Source organism: Uloborus diversus, chromosome 5, assembly GCF_026930045.1.
Source record: "Uloborus diversus isolate 005 chromosome 5, Udiv.v.3.1, whole genome shotgun sequence".
In the NCBI taxonomy this organism is placed as follows: Eukaryota; Metazoa; Arthropoda; class Arachnida; order Araneae; family Uloboridae; genus Uloborus; species Uloborus diversus.
In genome coordinates this window covers 179,351,287-179,371,721 of record NC_072735.1, presented here as the reverse complement: position 1 = coordinate 179,371,721, position 20,435 = coordinate 179,351,287, and the positions used below count along the sequence as shown (strand labels likewise).

General features: G+C 31.9%; 2 protein-coding genes across 2 annotated transcripts in view; one reads left to right on the top strand and one right to left on the bottom strand.

Moving 5' to 3' along the window:
* Positions 1 to 6,302, bottom strand: part of LOC129223311 (probable ATP-dependent DNA helicase HFM1) — a 120,561-nt gene extending 114,259 nt beyond the window's left edge. Inside the window, exons 1-3 of the mRNA XM_054857877.1 lie at positions 6,238 to 6,302; positions 5,594 to 5,670; positions 139 to 189 (exon numbers count right to left, since the gene is read on the bottom strand). Coding sequence (XP_054713852.1) covers positions 139 to 189; positions 5,594 to 5,670; positions 6,238 to 6,302 — 193 coding nt within the window. The remainder of the gene's footprint in view (positions 1 to 138; positions 190 to 5,593; positions 5,671 to 6,237) is intronic.
* An 11,609-nt stretch (positions 6,303 to 17,911) lies between these two features.
* The window catches only part of LOC129223310 (CUE domain-containing protein 1-like), a 40,612-nt gene continuing 38,088 nt past the window's right edge, over positions 17,912 to 20,435 (top strand). The window contains exon 1 of the mRNA XM_054857876.1: positions 17,912 to 17,997. The gene's annotated coding sequence lies outside the window, so the exon portion shown is untranslated. The remainder of the gene's footprint in view (positions 17,998 to 20,435) is intronic.

Genomic DNA, 20,435 nt, shown 5'->3' with positions numbered 1-20,435 from the left:
GTACCTGACAAAAAAAAGCACTTTTTATCAATAATGAAGTGTTTTTAAAATTAAGCCAAAACTTAAACTAAAATCATAAAAACTACACATTTTCATCCATAGAATTCTAACCATTAAATCTTTTGTGCAAAAGGATACGAATTTGAGTCACTGGTACCAGATTGACATCAGAATTTGGTAATTTAGCACCTAAACATAGTGAAAACAAAGAGAATAAGTTGCAAATAAAATGTTTATTAATTAAATTATTAGTTTTCAAAGACATAATTAAGTGAAACTGAAAAAGATCAAAAATGCTTTGCACGAAAATGTTAATTGGAATATAAAAACTACGTAAATAAAGTACAACCTGAATCTTTATTTTTTTTTTTTTTTTTGCCATTTCTTGCTGTATTTCCATTGTATTTCCATGTTACTCAATCACATAGATGTCATATATTTAATTTTAGGGGCATTTCACAGCATTTGGCTGTTACGGACTCTACACTTCAGAAGGATGTTTTAGCCTCCTACTCATGATTAGTGCAAAGAGTAAAGTTAAACTTTTTGTAAATGATTAGTCCTATGTGTACTTATGTCATTGCATTGAAAAAAGTTTAGATTTATGTTGAATTTCTAAAGATATAGGAAGATATATAGCATGTTACGGACTCCACACTCAAAAGACGTGGAAATTTTTGCTTACACTATCTTCAAATTTTCTGTGAAAGTAATAACTATTCTTACCTAATGAAGGTTTTCTACTATGTCTCAGTTTATCTATAATACATTTAAGCAATAAAATTATTTTTAAAAAGGTAAAAAGTATTTTTTAAGGAATTATTTACGAAAGAACTGCATGTTTATGAACATGTTACAGACTCTACATATTTGTCACATTTGAGTATTGTTTGAATTATTGCTTATAGAATCTAAACAACAACAATACTACCTCATTGTTCAATAGTTTCAATGATAGAATCAACTATTATGGCAATTTCTTCATCATATATGTGAGGGGTGTCCCCCTAGAAAGGGGTCATGCCGCAGACTGTGCCATTGAAGTTTTTTAAGGGGGTGTGCAGAGGGGTATTTTTCTTATTTCTTCTTAGGGGGAGGTTCTTGATATTGCGGGGACGGGGGAGTCTGTGGGGTATTTTGGGGAGGTGCACCCAAGCTCTTAGGGGGCAGGTTACCAGATTGAAGGTGGCCTCCTGTTAGAACAGACCAAGAGGTATGTTGATTTCTTCAGTCTTGAATTTGTTTTAGAAATGACAGGTTTTAATTCAAATTTTACTAGCAATTTAACTTTTATAGTAGAACCTTGGTTATCTGATGCGATCAATACCAGACCATCATCGGTAAATCGAAATTTCTGGATAAATTTTAAGGGGGCGGGACATGTTAGGGAAAAGATCATTTTAAGCCAAAACTTTTTAAATTGCAGTTTTAAAGGTAAGTTAAATTTGCTGCTTATTCAATTAAAAAATGCAAAGTTTTTTGCTTCAGGAATCACATATACTTTTTAGCAACAAAATTTTGTTCATTTCCGGTTTAAATACTTGCATTTAATTAATTAAATGTATGATCAGTCAAGTATTGCACAAAAGATCCGTTTTTTTCATTTAATGGCCCTAATATTAATGTACTGAATGACATCTGACGTGCCTTACTTTGTTCCTTTATTTTATTGTGAAAATGATTTTTTTTTTGTACTATATAACACTAAGAATTTTTCAAATGTCACACTGAAAATATACTGAAATTCGGGACCACCAGATCAGTCAACATCCCATAAGATAATAGGAGAAATTGGAGCTCGTTAGACCGCCCTTGATAATTTTAATATATATATATATTTTTTTTTTAATTTACGACCAACAAAAAGTAGCAGCTATGGTTCTACCAATTCCTATAATGAAATCATATGGTACAGTTATTTTGAACAAATTTCAGAAACTGTTATTTTGGCAGAGCTATTTTTGATTGATTAACATTCATAACCAAGCAGTAGAGACATACCGAGTAGCACTTTGGCCGAGTAGCTGAGTACTCGGCCTTTCACTACTCGGGCGAGTACCGAGTACTCGACCGAGTTACCAAGTACCAATTATGTTTTAAAAAGAACCATCGACACACATGTGATGAATTTTGAACTTATTGGAACAGTAGTGTAGGCCTCCTTGTCCATATAATACTTTTTAAAACTAAATCCTACTGAAATTTAATTACGCATTATATAAACAATTTTGTTTGTGTCAAAAATTTTACAAAAAAATTATTTTTAAGATTAAAAATAAATAAATAAAAGGTATGATTAATCAAGTTGGAATTAAAACAAATTACAGTGAAATCCCTCTAATGCGGACACTAACAAAACAATTTTTTTTTTGTCCGCAATAGAGAGGTGTCTGCAGGACAGGGGTTTAATAATGTAATTTGCATTGGAACTGGGAAATTAAAAATTGTCTGCATAAGAGGGGTGTCCGTTAGGAGGGGTTTCACGGTATACCAATCAATTATAGTTCTACTCCGCCAAACAGAAATAATTTTTAAAAGCAGATAAAACAACTGTGCAGGGACACTGCAGACATGTGTTTCTGACCCCCCCATTACAAGGAACGTCTTTTTTAGTGCATAACATGTGAGCTAAAGAATGTAAAGACATACGACAAAAAAATCCGACTTTTGTCGGATGCCTTTAAATCCACGAGCTCCCATTTTGTGCATTGAAAAAGAAATTTCTTATAATGGCAGAACACGTGTCTGCAGTGTTCCTGCACTGTGCTTTTAACGTTGTTTTATTTCCTTTTATTTTTTAAGCAAAGGTATTTTTATATTTTTTATAACTAATTTTTGTTTGTAGCAAAAATCCATTTTTAATATAAAAATTCCATATTTTCTATAACCTTTTTTGCATAATTTTTAATAAATAAGTTTTATTAACTTTGGGGACATTAAAATAAAGATTTATTCCATTGAAGCATTACAAACTTCATTTTTCTCAAAATTTAAATTTGACTTATAAATTTTAATTGTAAATGATTGCATATAATGCTTGCTCTTTTTTTTTTTTTTTATTTATAAATTTTAGTATCTGTCTTGGACAATATTCAATTTTTTGCAACTACTCAGTATTGGCCGAGTATCTGATCAGAATTTGGCCGAATGCCGAGTACTCGGCAAATTGGCCGAGTACCGAGTACTCGGTACGTCTCTACTAAGAAGTTTTATTTTTTAAAATGGTTTTGATGAAGAATGAAGCAATAAATTGAATTCCTCTTCTAAAATTAGTTCTTTTAGTTCATTCTTCTTTTTCATTTAGTTTTCTTTTAGTATAAGCAGTTTATTTTTCGTTGTAAAGAAAAAAAATCAGGACAACTTTTTTTAGACCAAGAACTTGGGGTATGTTGGTTTACTTTTAGAAAACCCACAAAAACTTTTAAAATAATTAAAAAAGCAATACTCTAGTAATAGCAATAGTAAAGTTGCTAAAAACACAAATTGTGCTGATTCTTGAAAAAAATGTAACAGTAGATGTTGGTCAATTTTAATTATATTGATCTTTAAACTTCGGTTTTTGATTCTAATCACAAAACAGCATTTGTTTGGTACAAATGTTGGTTAATATTTTATTATTAAAATAGTATGAGAAGTTGTTTTTGTAATGTGGGGACCCCAGGACTGCAGGGTTGGCAAAAACCCGGGTTTTTTAAAAAAAAGCCCATGGACCCAGGGTTTTTTGGGCTTTTTTCAATAAAACCCAAAAAAAACCCAACTAAAGCTGGGTTTTTTAAAAGAAATGTGGGTTTTTTTGTCTTTTTTAGGGAAAATGTGGGGTAGTAGCATATTGTATCGTAACTATATGAACAAAGCACAAAAATTGTCTTGGGGTAAAAAAAGCTGGAAAATTCAACGTTTTCTGAAGAAAAGTAAAAAAGACAACAAAACCCAAGAATGGCGAAGTTTCTGATTTTTTTAGTTTCCATGATTATCAACAGTTAAGGCAGAGTTACTTCTCGAGTGATAAAATCTATTGTTTGTAATTACTACATTTTTTTGCATTTTACTTTATTGTATTTCATTTTGTTAATCTTTGAAGTGTTTTTTTAGTGCTGTTAAGAGTTAAGAAATACTATTAAAGTTCAAAATTCATTTTTTATATCTATTGTCTGTGGTGAAGAACAAATAAAAAAGAAGTTTAAATTGTGAAAGTATTTGAATTAATTAATTTTTAAAAACTTCTCAGAAAATTTAAAAAAAACCCAAAAGTGGGCTAAATAATGGGTTTTTTTTAAATGGGTTTTTTCAAAAAAACCCACTGGGTTCAACCCAATTGGATCCAATCCGGCCAACCCTGCAGGACTGTGGCAGGTTGGTTCACTTCACAAAGTTCTGTTAAAATATTAATGTGAAAAAAGTTAATGAATTGAAAATTGTCTGGGATGATGGGAAATATTTAATGTCTGGGATGACGAGAAATATTTAATGTAACTCATGGTAGAAAATAAAACTACTAATTGAATTTTATAATAAGATAAAAAAAGAGAAGAAAGTAGAGATCCAGAGCAATGTGCCTTGACTCCCCCTGTACACTTGTGCAGTCAAAATTCTTCTGAAAGTTTTTTTTTTTTAAGTATAAGTTGTAATTCCCTTTAAAGGGCTACTTTTATTCCTTTTTTTTCTGTGCAGGCTGTTCAAACATTTTGGTAAAGAAAGAGCTGTGTTGAAACAGTTCCCAAATGTCGAGTCCGTAACGTTTTGTAGAGTCCGTAACTAAATTTAGAAAATTAATAAAAAATACTGAATTTAAATAATCATGAAACATATTTCAGAATATTGTAACACCATAGGTGAAATTAGAAAATATTCAATTTAGTGATATAAAATGCATAAATAAAAATTTTAACAAAATTTTTCTTCTAATTATTGTTACGGACTCTACGATCACCATTTTCACAACTCATAATTTTTTAACAAATGCACTTTTTGATTAAAATTACTATACGTATTAGAGATAATCCTTTACTTTATTTGTCCCAAATACCAGTTTTGGCTTGAAATTGAGTTCAAGTCACTATTGAAGAAAAATTCAATGTCGAGTCCGTAACGATAAAAGTTGTATTTTTTATGTTTTGATTGCGATTACATAGAAAATATGAAGTAAATAAAGAAAAAAATACGACATTCATGTCCTTTGGAATGTGCTTTTTCAATATATATATAAATTTTAACCTTTTAACAAGTTTTGTTACAGATCCCCTATGTCACAAATACCGTGAAATGCCCCTTTATTGAAACATCTTATGACATAATTTCTTGTTTTGGCATCAATGGCGTAGTCAGAAATTCTTCAGGGGGGGGGGGATCATACGAAATCTTTCAAAATTAAAGGCCAAAAATCACAATTTCAGGTCTTTGCTGTGTGTTTGTTCCTAGAATTTATGACCCCTATCCACACCTTGGCTACGACACTGGTTGGCATTATCTCTAACAGTTTCAAAATCTTGCATAAATCATGCATTTGTTATTTCCATTTTCAGACGGTTAAAGCTTAAAAATTACAATTTTTCAAAGATGTTTTGGTGATGTATTTATGCTACAATTTACTTACTTTTACATATTTTAAAATTCCCTTCCTCTTCATAAGGAACATTTTTAGAGGATTGAGCACTTCTAGACTGTGAAAACCTGTAAGTTAAACAAATATGGTTAAATAGGCGAACAACACGAATTTTCAGATTTTTTTTTTGAAAGAAAAAAATCCTGCTGCTGTAATAAAGGTTGCTCTAAAACTTTCACAATTCTGACTCGATACAATATAGAAGTCTAAGTTATTATGCGTCCAGGTGATGAAGAAATTTCTAACAAGATATAAATCAAAGAAGAAAGATTGGATGGAAAAAAATCAATTCTTCTAGTAGAATCTCATTAATCTGGATTAGTTAGGGAATCTGGGTTGTTCGAATTAATGAAAGAGTAGATTAAACAAAACAAAACAAAAAAGAAAAAAAAAACCTATAAATTGAACCAAAGTAAGTAAACAAAATAGAATGAAATACAAATCTGTAAAAGAGAAAATTAAAAAATACATTGCTGCGCTAACTCGCCTTTTATTAAAATACAGTATGTATATCAAATGACTATGCGGAAATAAACAAAGTCCGGTTTAATACGGTCCAGATTAAAAGGGTCTCCTGTAGTTAAAACGTCTTAAAGGTATCTATACCAAAATATTTCAATTTTAATAAGAACTACCTCTCATTATTCCTTGTAGTAAAGATGTCGCCGTATATCTTCTGAAATAAGTCTACATTATTCATACTGTACAATAAAATAGCAAGGGTGAGCACTGTTTGCCTGAAAGAATAACTTATCCTTTAAAAACTAAAAATACCCTAAAGCAAATATAAAAACATTTACTGTAGGAAAAATTTTCAGCAGGTGGAATTATTTTACACCACCACGTTCTTTTGTTTTCAGAAGCTCGGCGGCCGAAAGAGCAGGGAAATCGGTCAATGCAGGAACGATCCTGACAGATAAACGGGAGGCAACCCTATATTTTGGCGCTAAATGATATCATTCTAAGACTTGGCGACAAGGATTCTTCCTGTAGTACCTCGTGCGTGGTTTAAAAAATGGCTTGAAGAATGTAGTAATGTGTTAATGTATTTATTATGATGAGATTTTTACAATTAAATATGCATGAAAGTAAGTGAAACATTTTCTTGGATGTGACTGTATTAAGTTGTATCTTTTTGGTATTTTTACTTTGAAAAAGAGCATGTTCCTTTACTTATGCTTACTGTCTGACCACGGATTGTATGGAATGACAAACACCGTTTTACAGCCGGAAATGGATAAATTTATTATTTTTTACCGATGTCAGCTTTTGCAGAAGCAGAGTCTCATTCAAATGAGCGGAATGCGCGCATCAAATTTTTACTTTTCCCCTTTATTCACATAGATTCGTTGATCTGGACGTTTGAAAATTCCATGCAATCTGTGGTTGGACAGTACAACGGTCATGAAATTAAAAGCATGTATTAAGATTTATTATGGCTAGGCCTTATCTTTTTTTTCTAGATTATCATTCTGTGCATCTGTACTTTCTATCTGGACAAAATTTATATTTATTTATGCCATAATTAGACGTCTTTCAGATATATAATATGGGAATTGTTGTTAGACGTTAGCTTGCATAGGTGTGCATTAAATAAACGTTTCTCGTGTGCTTGAGATTTTTGATTCCCCCCCCCCCTTGAATAATCGAAACTATTAGGCTTCTTTTAATTTCCCGCCTAAATTAACGTACATTTCTTTAAGACGTCCTTAAGGATTCTTCCTGTAAGCGTGCATGTATTCACATCATTAAACGTTTATCCTTTGTGAAACATTTAGGTGTTTCCTTTTCCTTGCATAATTAAAGCTACTGAGTTGCTTAATTATCAAAAATTAACAATCATTTTTCTCAGACGTGTTGACTTTTGTCAGAATTGTTCCAGTCAGCCTTTAGCGTGCGTAGATCTGCGTCAACTAGAAATCTGTCATCGTGAGGAAATTGTTTAGTTTCCTTCATTTAGTAAAACCATTTTGATGTATAATTAATTTAATTACTGCCAGAATTAAATTTATTCCTGTCATCTATTCTTAAGGGCAGATTCCTTCTGTTAGCCATTAGCGTGCAAAGATGTGTTTCTAATGAACGCTATTAAAAATTGTACTGTAAAGCATTTTTGTTCCTTGAACAATTAGGAATATTTAGTAGCAAATTTGAAATTTAATTTTCTGCCAAAATTAACTTTCTTTCAGATATCAAGTCAAGTAAGGATTCTTTCTGTCTCCTGTGTAGTTGAGCATCAAATGACTTCATTCTGACATTTATTTTCTTTTCCTGTTGCATAGTTGAAACTATTTAGGGCCATTCCTCCGTCACATGTGGGACAAAAATACGCTTAAATTTATTTAACATTTCGTCATATCTCTTAATATTTTAATGAAACTGGGGTAAGCAATTTTTTTAATCTTTAAATTTGATACAAAGATACTTCTGAAACAATTTTGTTATTTAAATTAAAATTTATTTACATGCGTCACATCTAAAGTCAACCTCTGGTAACTTGCTTGTGGATAAGCTAATATTTTTGCTCTATTAATACAGCAATGACGAAACAAATTGCAGATTTTGAAAGCTATGGTTCCAATGTAAAGGAAACATATCTCATAAGTTTAGAAATAATTACTTAAACCATTGAAAAAAAAATATGTCTATGCCTATTCCATTGAAAATGGTCATTTTGTCCCACACGTGACGGTTTCTGTATTTCATAAAAAAGAAATAATTTTTGAAGAAAGTTTTGGCTAAAGAAGTCACACATGCGTTTCTGATGTCTTAAGCAACAAAATTTTGTTCATTATCCTTTAAATTATTATTTTTTATGAAATATACGAAGCGTCACGTGTGGGAAAAAATTACTGTTTTCCGTGGAATAGCCCTTTAACTGTTCAATTTCCCGGCAAAATATTTCCTTCAAAAATTAACTCTGTAAAGGTTCTTCCTGTTAAGTCCCCTTCCCTTCAACCATCATATCTTTTCTTCTTGTTGAATATTCTCCCTATTAGCCTTCCTTAGCTAATAGGGAGAATATTTAGTTCATTCTTGTGCCAAAAATGAACATTTATTAATTTTCATATTCTTGGTGTCAGAAATCAGTATGCTGTTTAATTTACTCTCAAAATTCATGCATTTTAGGTATTATTCTTATTCAGCATTATAGATGTGTAACAAATAGGTGTTTATCATGAGTAAAATACTTATTTCCTAATACTTATTTCCTAATCCTTACATAATTAAACTATTTAGCTGTTTAATTCATTACTTAAAATTATATGCCAGATTTTTAATCTCTACTGAACTTTAACTTTGTCTAGCAACAAATGAAAGATTTTTGTAGTTTGCTAAGAGCTAAATTATTTAAGCATGAAACACTATTCTATTAAATTAGTAGGGCACCTGGTACATTTGTCAATAGAACCTGAAGTATAAGTTCACCTTTCAGTGAGCAGTCATTGTTAGAGCAATGATTGAAATCTTTGAATGTTCAATTTGTATTGTGAATTATGAATACATTTTTTGCTTATTGTATATTTTTCAGAAGGGTTCCTCCATGTTAGTTTACCAAGATGGCAATTGTTTGATCCTGAATAGCGAGAAGATGGATGATTTCATGGAAACTTAAAGCATGACACTAATTGAATTTAGACCTTGCATGACAGTTACTTTATTAAAGTCTGCTGCAAAGTCCTAATTTTGCTGGTAATAATGCTTTAACTGGACCTTTCAATGAGTAAGAACAACCAATAGAATCTTTTAAATAGTGGGTCTATGCTTTGCAGTCAGAAATCAGTATTAAGTTCATCTGATGCACAAACTTCCTGTGGGATAAGTATAAAAATATTTCAATGTACCCAAAGTTAAATGTTCAATTTGTATTGTGAATTATGAATACATTTTTTGCTTATTGTATATTTTTCAGAAGGGTTCCTCCATGTTAGTTTACCAAGATGGCCTGAATAGCAAGAAGATGGATTATTTCATGGAAACTTAAAGCACGACACTAGTTGAATTTAGACTTTGCATGACAGTTACTTTACTAAAGTCTGCTGCAAAGTCTTAATTTTGCTGGCAATAATGCTTTAACTGGACCTTTCAATGAACAAGAACAACCATTAGAATCTTTGAAATGGTGGGTCTATGCTTTGCAGTCAGAAATCAGTATTAAGTTCATCTGATGCACAAACTTCCTGTGGGATAAGTATAAAAATAATTATTTCAATGTGCCCAAAGTTGAATGTTCAATTTGTATTGTGAATTATGAATACATTTTTTGCTTATTGTATATTTTTCAAAAGGGTTCCTCCATGTTAGTTTACCAAGATGGCAATTGTTTGATCCTGAATAGCGAGAAGATGGATGATTTCATGGAAACTTAAAGCATGACACTAGTTGAATTTAGACCTTGCATGACAGTTACTTTATTAAAGTCTGCTGCAAAGTCTTAATTTTGCTGGTAATAATGCTTTAACTGGACCTTTTAATGAACAAGAACAACCATTAGAATCTTTGAAATGGTGGGTCTATGCTTTGCAGTCAGAAATCAGTATTAAGTTCATCTGATGCACAAACTTCCTGTGGGATAAGTATAAAAATAATTATTTCAATGTGCCCAAAGTTGAATGTTCAATTTGTATTGTGAATTATGAATACATTTTTTGCTTATTGTATATTTTTCAGAAGGGTTCCTCCATGTTAGTTTACCAAGATGGCAATTGTTTGATCCTGAATAGCGAGAAGATGGATGATTTCATGGAAACTTAAAGCATGACACTAATTGAATTTAGACCTTGCATGACAGTTACTTTATTAAAGTCTGCTACAAAGTCCTAATTTTGCTGGTAATAATGCTTTAACTGGACCTTTCAATGAGTAAGAACAACCAATAGAATCTTTGAAATAGTGGGTCTATGCTTTGCAGTCAGAAATCAGTATTAAGTTCATCTGATGCACAAACTTCCTGTGGGATAAGTATAAAAATATTTCAATGTACCCAAAGTTGAATGTTCAATTTGTATTGTGAATTATGAATAAATTTTTTGCTTATTGTATATTTTTCAGAAGGGTTCCTCCATGTTAGTTTACCAAGATGGCCTGAATAGCAAGAAGATGGATTATTTCATGGAAACTTAAAGCACGACACTAGTTGAATTTAGACTTTGCATGACAGTTACTTTACTAAAGTCTGCTGCAAAGTCTTAATTTTGCTGGTAATAATGCTTTAACTGGACCTTTCAATGAGTAAGAACAACCAATAGAATCTTTGAAATAGTGGGTCTATGCTTTGCAGTCAGAAATCAGTATTAAGTTCATCTGATGCACAAACTTCCTGTGGGATAAGTATAAAAATAATTATTTCAATGTGCCCAAAGTTGAATGTTCAATTTGTATTGTGAATTATGAATACATTTTTTGCTTATTGTATATTTTTCAGAAGGGTTCCTCCATGTTAGTTTACCAAGATGGCAATTGTTTGATCCTGAATAGCGAGAAGATGGATGATTTCATGGAAACTTAAAGCATGACACTAATTGAATTTAGACCTTGCATGACAGTTACTTTATTAAAGTCTGCTACAAAGTCCTAATTTTGCTGGTAATAATGCTTTAACTGGACCTTTCAATGAGTAAGAACAACCAATAGAATCTTTGAAATAGTGGGTCTATGCTTTGCAGTCAGAAATCAGTATTAAGTTCATCTGATGCACAAACTTCCTGTGGGATAAGTATAAAAATATTTCAATGTACCCAAAGTTGAATGTTCAATTTGTATTGTGAATTATGAATAAATTTTTTGCTTATTGTATATTTTTCAGAAGGGTTCCTCCATGTTAGTTTACCAAGATGGCCTGAATAGCAAGAAGATGGATTATTTCATGGAAACTTAAAGCATGACACTAGTTGAATTTAGACCTTGCATGACAGTTACTTTATTAAAGTCTGCTGCAAAGTCTTAATTTTGCTGGTAATAATGCTTTAACTGGACCTTTTAATGAACAAGAACAACCATTAGAATCTTTGAAATGGTGGGTCTATGCTTTGCAGTCAGAAATCAGTATTAAGTTCATCTGATGCACAAACTTCCTGTGGGATAAGTATAAAAATAATTATTTCAATGTGCCCAAAGTTGAATGTTCAATTTGTATTGTGAATTATGAATACATTTTTTGCTTATTGTATATTTTTCAGAAGGGTTCCTCCATGTTAGTTTACCAAGATGGCAATTGTTTGATCCTGAATAGCGAGAAGATGGATGATTTCATGGAAACTTAAAGCATGACACTAATTGAATTTAGACCTTGCATGACAGTTACTTTATTAAAGTCTGCTACAAAGTCCTAATTTTGCTGGTAATAATGCTTTAACTGGACCTTTCAATGAGTAAGAACAACCAATAGAATCTTTGAAATAGTGGGTCTATGCTTTGCAGTCAGAAATCGGTATTAAGTTCATCTGATGCACAAACTTCCTGTGGGATAAGTATAAAAATATTTCAATGTACCCAAAGTTGAATGTTCAATTTGTATTGTGAATTATGAATAAATTTTTTGCTTATTGTATATTTTTCAGAAGGGTTCCTCCATGTTAGTTTACCAAGATGGCCTGAATAGCAAGAAGATGGATTATTTCATGGAAACTTAAAGCACGACACTAGTTGAATTTAGACTTTGCATGACAGTTACTTTACTAAAGTCTGCTGCAAAGTCTTAATTTTGCTGGTAATAATGCTTTAACTGGACCTTTCAATGAGTAAGAACAACCAATAGAATCTTTGAAATAGTGGGTCTATGCTTTGCAGTCAGAAATCAGTATTAAGTTCATCTGATGCACAAACTTCCTGTGGGATAAGTATAAAAATAATTATTTCAATGTGCCCAAAGTTGAATGTTCAATTTGTATTGTGAATTATGAATACATTTTTTGCTTATTGTATATTTTTCAAAAGGGTTCCTCCATGTTAGTTTACCAAGATGGCAATTGTTTGATCCTGAATAGCGAGAAGATGAATGATTTCATGGAAACTTAAAGCATGACACTAGTTGAATTTAGACCTTGCATGACAGTTACTTTATTAAAGTCTGCTGCAAAGTCCTAATTTTGTTGGTAATAATGCTTTAACTGGACCTTTCAATGAGTAAGAACAACCAATAGAATCTTTGAAATGGTGGGTCTATGCTTTGCAGCCAGAAATCAGTTTTAAGTTCATCTGATGCACAAACTTCCTGTAAATATAAGTATAAAAATAATTATTTCAATGTGGCCCAAAGTTGAATGTTCAATTTGTATTGTGAATTATGAATATATTTTTTGTTTATTAATGTATCCATTTTTCAGAAGGGTTCCATGTTAGTTTACCAAGATGTCAATTGTTTGATCCTGAATAATGAGAAGATGGATGAGGTTATAGAAACTTAAAGCACACTAGTTGAATTTAGAACTTGCACAACAGTTACTTTATTAAAGTCTGCTGTGAAGTACTAATTTTGCTTGCAATAACGCTTTAAAACCGACTTGTTAAAATTCAAGTGCATTCAACATCAGTCATATAGTGTAGTCTAAATATATGATTCTTGTGTCTGATGTAATAAAAAGCATTTACAGAATTAACATAAAGGGATGTTGTCACTTAATTTGACTAAAACCCTCTTTATAAATGCTAACATTTTTTAGGCTAATTTTCCTCGAGATAAAAAGTTTGGTTTGAACATTTTTACTTGGTCACAGATATGTTTTATTTCTGGTACAATTATTTTGCTTAGAATTGTAACACAGCCGGCTTAAAAAAAATCTGTGTATTATTCTATTTTAAAACAAATTCTTGCTGTTATCATACCAAGAATGAATATGCTTCTCTAAGTTATTCCTGTAGTTAGCTCAGTACTCTAATGTTTTTCCTGGTGCAAAAGTTTCATAAATGTCAAAAGAAAAACATTTACAGAACTTCTTTGGCATGCTGGCATTAAAACTTGGAGATCACTATGTGTAATTTTATGGTGTAAGAAATTAGGGGTATGAGGAAAGTAGAAAGTAAGCAAAGTATTCTAGTGAGGGGAATCAAAAGAAAATGAGCATTAAATCAACATTGCATTTTAAGTAAAAGGTATCAGCAAAACTTAAGTGTATAATAGTAGTGGTATATATGCTTTATGTTATTGATATGTTTCAAAAATCCCGTCAAAGCAATGACATATAGTTTTTTAAATTATGTATTTAAATATTAAATTTCAAAGCTATAGTTAAAAGATAAAATGATTGTCTTTCTTTGGGTCAAATATATTTTTCTTGTACTTTAATTTGTTTTTTACAAAAGCACTATATTAGTAGTTAATGGTAAAAATAATATAGTAGTGTGGTAACAAGTTTAGCATGATAGTCATTAGACATGTATTTTCCGTGGAGATTTTAAAAAGATCATCCTTTCAAATTAACAGAGGAGTAATTTTAAGCTATATTCATATTTCAATGTCAAGAACATTTGAGCAAGAGCATTAAAAATATTCGCACCATGTTGAATAAGTGCTGAAAAGCATGTGGAGACATTCTTCAATTTATCATACCATGTAATTTTAAAAAATGTTTTATTCTGGATTTGGTTATATGCTGTAATTGTGTTTTTCAGTGTTAGCATTTAAACAACACACATTACAATTATAAGTGGGTAATTTTGCTTCTAAATTAAAATAAAACCACAGCATTATATTTTGCATATGCTTCACACTTAGCAGGTTTTATTTTATAACACATTCAATGTAATTGACGTTCGATTTTAACAAATTTACTGTAGTACATTCGTCCCTCGTATAACACGGTACTTGCACAACACGGTTTCGATATTACACAGTACGAAACTTCAATTTAATACTTCATGGTTTTGATATAACACGAAAGTTATTTCTAATAAGGAAGACATTTCTTTTTTGTTTAATACATTCTGTTAACGTTTGATAACTCTAATGAGGTTTTTCTTTGTTTTTCATGAAACTTGGTTTCGATATAACACGACAGACATGCTTTGATTTACATTATTTCTAAGTCTTGTATAACACGGTTTCGATACAACACGATACATATTGACATGATTTTTACTATATACATGATTAATTAGTGTAAAAAATATGTTAATAAATTTGAAAAAGTCTCGTATAACACGATTTCGATACTACACGGAACGAATACGAGAGACGCCTGTATATTTACAAGAAAATTATTCAGCTTTATATATTAAATAGTTTTATTAAGAATTGTTATTTAACTTTATGTTTCACATAGAGTTTTATTAAGAGTTTGTCAAATTTTAATCTATTCAGAATTCTATCATGTATCATATGAAAAACATTACTTGGAAAATTCTTTTCTATTTTAAACAAGTGTTATCGTTTTTTTTTTCTCCTTAATCCGTCTGCTATATGAACTTTTTTCTGTATTAAACGTTTTTTTTTTTTTTACTTACTAAAAAGTCATAGTTTTGATTTTTTTTTTTTTTTTTTTTTTTTAATGAAGGCTGTTTTGAGTGTACAAGCACCTGACAGGCTCGTCATTTCAAAAAAAAAAAACCAAGGGAACGATGCGGAAAATACTCAGTTTCTATTGCAGGAGAAAATCAAGAGTAGGGAATTTTTAAACGGGGAGGGGGGGGGTTGCACCCCTAGTCACGTTAATTTAATGTCTGTTAATCATGGAGTAAGAGAGGATAGGAATTTTTTTAGTTTGTCAGTTTGAACATACATTTGCCCTTTGTATACTTATATGCACATATTATATAAATTGGGCTAAGTAAATAACTTAACGAAGAAGTAACTTGCTCCTTGCCTTTTCGCTGCAATAAATTAATAAATAATAGTTTAACGTAACAAATCGGTGGGTAGCCTTAAGTCCAGGTAGGTTTGCGTTTTCTTTGAAGGGGAAGGGGGGGGGATTCTAACATATTCTCTGTTAGGGGGCAGCACAATCAGAAATATTTTTCTGCGGTCCTTCATTTCGAAATTTGACATGGAGGGAGGGGGGTGTGCACTCAATGGGAATTGACTTGGGGGGAAAACAACGAAACACACGCCCGCTATCCACTTATAACTGATAAAAAGCATTATTTTTCCAAAGCTAGAGGGACTTTCGACCTTCCTCCCTTTCGTCCACATGGAGGGGGGGGGGGGGCAAGTGGGGGCTCAAGCCCTACCTTGGAAATTAGAACTTCCTTGCTTTTAGTACCTTTTTCTAGCAAGAAAGTAAAAACATTTCTCCAGCCATTAATGAATAAATTATTAAAAATGTCAAATTTCAATAACTCTAATCTGTACTGAAATCGGTTTCTATGCGGAAAGTATCTTACTAAACCATGAAAAAAATATCTGACCCCCTCCCCCCTTAAAATTTTGCTTATGCGCGCCCATGCCCCGCACCCCCTAAATGACGACGGACTTACTTGTGGCTCATTAGCAATCTTCGTGTTTTCATAAGAACTCAAGGATTAGGGAGAATTGCTTGAGACTCAATGAAGGTGCTCCCCCCCCCCCTCCCAAAGCCCAATATCTAAGGTTGTGCTTCTGTTTTTGGGCGTCCACTGATGTCCTGTGAATTTCTTCATTTGCAAGGAAGTACTACTTTTGCTATTTACTCACGTTCTTAATAAGTCATACATATCATTTTATTACCAATCTCTGAACTCTCAATATTTATTGCCACAGTATCCAACTATATTTATTGCTGCTTTTCCCAAAGCTTATGCATAACGGCATGGGGTTGGAAAAGCGATATACAGTTCATTTTGACAGTTAATATTGTTTCTCTTGAAAGTTGCGTATGCTGTATCTATGTTACAAAAAAAGAAAAGAGAGAAAATATTAAAATTTTTAATGAACCATTTCTAATGAAAAATGTTACAACTATTATTTTGCAGAAAAAGTTTGCAAAATTACTGCATCTAGGGGTTTCCCCCTCCCCTTAAGAGCAAGGGTGCACCCCCTCCAAAATAAGACCCCATAACAGGGAAAATACCACTCGAAATACCCCCCCCATAACAATTTTGATGGTGCAGTGCGCCATGACCTCCCCAAGGTGGGTACCCCTCTGCATCTATGTGTTTCGTAGTTGTCCCCTCCCCCCAATCGGGAGCAGCACCCAGGATACCCCTTAACATTTCTATGGTACGGTTCGTGCCACGATCCCCCTTGAGTGGGCACTCAAGGGGGTCAATTAATATGTTATCAAAATTAAGGTAGTTAGTACAACGAGGGGCCTCCGTAGCTCTGTGGTAGAAGCTTCGTCTTCCAAGCCGAAGATCGTGGGTTCGATTCCCGCCTGTGCCTTGAGTGTTATTTCCTTCTCTAGTGTTGTAAATCTTTCCTGTGTGTGTCCGGAGGCAAGGCGCTTGGCACGCAGTCCTCTATCTATGTGAAATTGTCTAGCTATAAATAGATAAATAAAGTGCTGCGAGTGGGACTTCAGAGCAGACAGCATGATTGAAATTTTTAGGGAGAGGAGGGTTTGCTAAAAGTTGTCTTTGTCGTTTTTAGGGGATCTCATTTTGGGGATGCATTTGAGGGGAGGGGACGTCATTGTTCTTGAGGGGGAAGAGGAGCATCTCTGATTTACTAAAGATTTTTTTTGGTGCAAATGGAATTTCATAAAAAATGCGGAAAAACTGTAACGTCATTTAGTTTGTTTTATTATGATTCAAAATATTTAACTTTAGAATACAGAACGAACCAGTTTATTTTCTTAAACTAATTTGCATTTAATGATGTTTACCATTCTTGAAAATACCAAATACATGAAAAAAGTACACTTAAAAATCGGAAAGAACATACTCCTTCAGGAAGTGTTTCCAAAAAGGAAAAATAAACTGCAACTGTATTGCTTACGGTATCGCACTTTCTTTTTGGCATCATGTTCGTCATGTTGATAAGAACTCGCCTTAAAATAGATGAAGTCGCCAGTATGGTAACCATGGACCCAGGATCGTTCCTGCATTGACCGACGTGTAAAGAGCAGACGATTTATATTTTTGGTGGTTACAGTTGTATAGTAACGCTGGTATTTAAAAGTAACAACTACATCAATCAATAATTATTTCTATTGATCAGTAAGTACTGTGAGCTAATAAATATTGAAACGTTGATGATTTGATACTGATTCATACTAATGCACCTTTTTTTAATGAAATTCCTGCATTGCAAATGACAAGTTAAAAAAAATGAAACGTTCAAGCTGTGTGGAGAATATTTTGTAATTAAATCGGCGATTTTGATTTTGCGACGATGTAATTTAAATGTTATTAAATTTCATATTGAAGTAATACTTCCGCTTTTTTATATTTATTTCTCGTTTTAATAGTTCAAGTATCTACAACGTAATGCTTATATTTATCTTAGTAAACCTCATTGGTTTTGAAATCTGTTTAAGCAATTGGTAAGTTGCGTGTGTTTCCTGAGTTGCGTTTTCAAAGTTTCATTTTTATTAGTGTTGTTTTCATACTAATCCTGCACGTATTTTAAAATTCCTCTGTTTCGTTCTCATTCTTGGGAGATATTGTATGTGATGATTTTTTTTTTTTGTCATTTTAAAACGCTGTTTTGTTTATGATCGCTGTTGAGGGATATAGTAAAACGTTTTCGAAAATCGAATGTTCTTTTGAACAACCTTAAAAGATAATTTAGAATTTGAAATGACCCAAAGAGTTCTTACTGCTTTTTAGTTTTACTTGGTAAATTTATTGTAATAGTAAATAACATTGAAATATCAACACCGCGACGTGTATTTATAGATGTTTTCGTCACCTCAGAGCAATAGTAAGATATGATAATACAGTCGACTCCTGCTACAACGCGATTTGACTTACGCAAAATGGCTATAACATGAGCTTTTTGAATTTATAGCTAACGCAAATTCCTCGACCACTATTTGAATAATTTTTGAAAGAAGTATCGGTTACTAAATACTGATTTCGTGAATATTATTACATACATTTAGCATCACTGATAGCGAAAGTTCTCACACCAAACTAGTCTACACATCGCGCTGTTAGTGCATCAAATAACTACTCAGTATCTTTCATTTATCTTTTTTTTAGAGACGTACACCGAGTACTCGGTAACTACTCGGTACTCGGCCAATTTGCCGAGTACTCGGTACTCGGCCAAATTTTGATCAGATACTCGGCCAATACCGAGTAGTTGCAAAAAATTGAATATTAAAGACAGATATTAAAATTTATAAAAAACGCAATCACATATAATATTCTGCAATAATTTACAATTTAAATTTTGAGAGTAATGAAGTTTGTAATGCTTCAAGGGAATTAATCTTTATTTTAATGTCCCCAAAGTTAATAAAACTTATTTATTAAAAATTGTGCAAAAAAGTAAGTATAGAAAATATGGAATTTTTATATTAAAAATGTATTTTTGCTACAAACAAAAATTAGTTATAAGAAATATAAAAATACCTTTGCTTAAAAAATAAAAGGAAATAAAACAACGTTAAAAGCACAGTGCAGACACGTGTTTTGGCATTACAAGTAATTCCTCTTTCAATGCACAAAATGTGAGCTCGTTTAAAGGCATCCGACAGAAATCGGATTCTTTTGTCGAATGTCTTTACAGTCTTTAGCTAACATTTTATGCACTGAAAAAGATGTTCCTTGTAACGCAGAAACACGTGTCTGCAGCGTTCCTGCACATTTGTTTTATTTGCTTTTAAAAATTATTTATTTTTGGCGGACAAGAACTATAATAGATTGGTACAATTTGTTTTAATTCCAACTTGATTAATCATACCTTTTATATTTATTTCTAATTTAAAAAATAAATTTTTTGTAAAATTTTTGTCAAAATATATATATATATATATATATATATATATATATATATATATATATATATATATATAAACAATTTTTTTTAAATAATGCATAATTAAATTTCAGCAGGAATTTAGTTTTAAAAACTATTATATGGGCATGGAGATCTATACAACTATTCCAATAAGTTCAAAATTCATCAAAGGTGTATCGGTGGTTCTTCTTAAAACATAATTGGTACTTGGTAACTCGGCCGAGTAGTGAAAGGCCGAGTACTCGGTAACTCGGTACTCGGCAGAGTAATGAAAGGCCGAGTACTCGGTACTGGGCTACTCAGCCAAAGTGCTACTCAGTACGTCTCTACTTTTTTTCATTCTAATTATTAAAGTTGGTAAAATGTAATGGCATCTTAGTGCACAGTTTTATCTCAAGTTTGTGAAGATGGGAGGGAAAACAAAGTTTTTCTGACAAGAAAAAAAGGGCTAAGATTCTAGGCGTGCTTGAACAACTACCAAACGTCAACGGTAGCACGACATAAATATGAGTGAATGTACCATACATACAATTAAAAAGTCGAAACAAAAAGACATCCATAAAAGTTCAGAACTTAGTTTCAGTATTGAAGCTTGCAGAGTAATGTCTAAGAAAAGTAAATATTATGAAAATATATGCTGCTCTTGTATTGTGGTTTAAAGATAATAGAAAGATGAACTGTTGCCATAAATGGAAACATATTAGGGGCATTCCACGGTATTTTTGACATTTATGTAGAGTCCGTAACGCGACCTTAAAAAGGTCACGTTACGGACTCTACATATATGTCAAAAATACCTTGGAATGCCCCATTAAAGAAAGGGCAAAGCAACCGTATTTTAAAATGTATTAGATAATAATCTGATCATGGAGCATAAATCATCAACATCTTCATTTTTTACTCGACTAATCCACTGTGCTGTTTTATTTAAGTCTCTGATTATTCATTTTGTGCACCTTAAAGTATTTCATGTTTAATAAAACAGCTTTTTTAAATTTTTCAAATCCAGTAAAA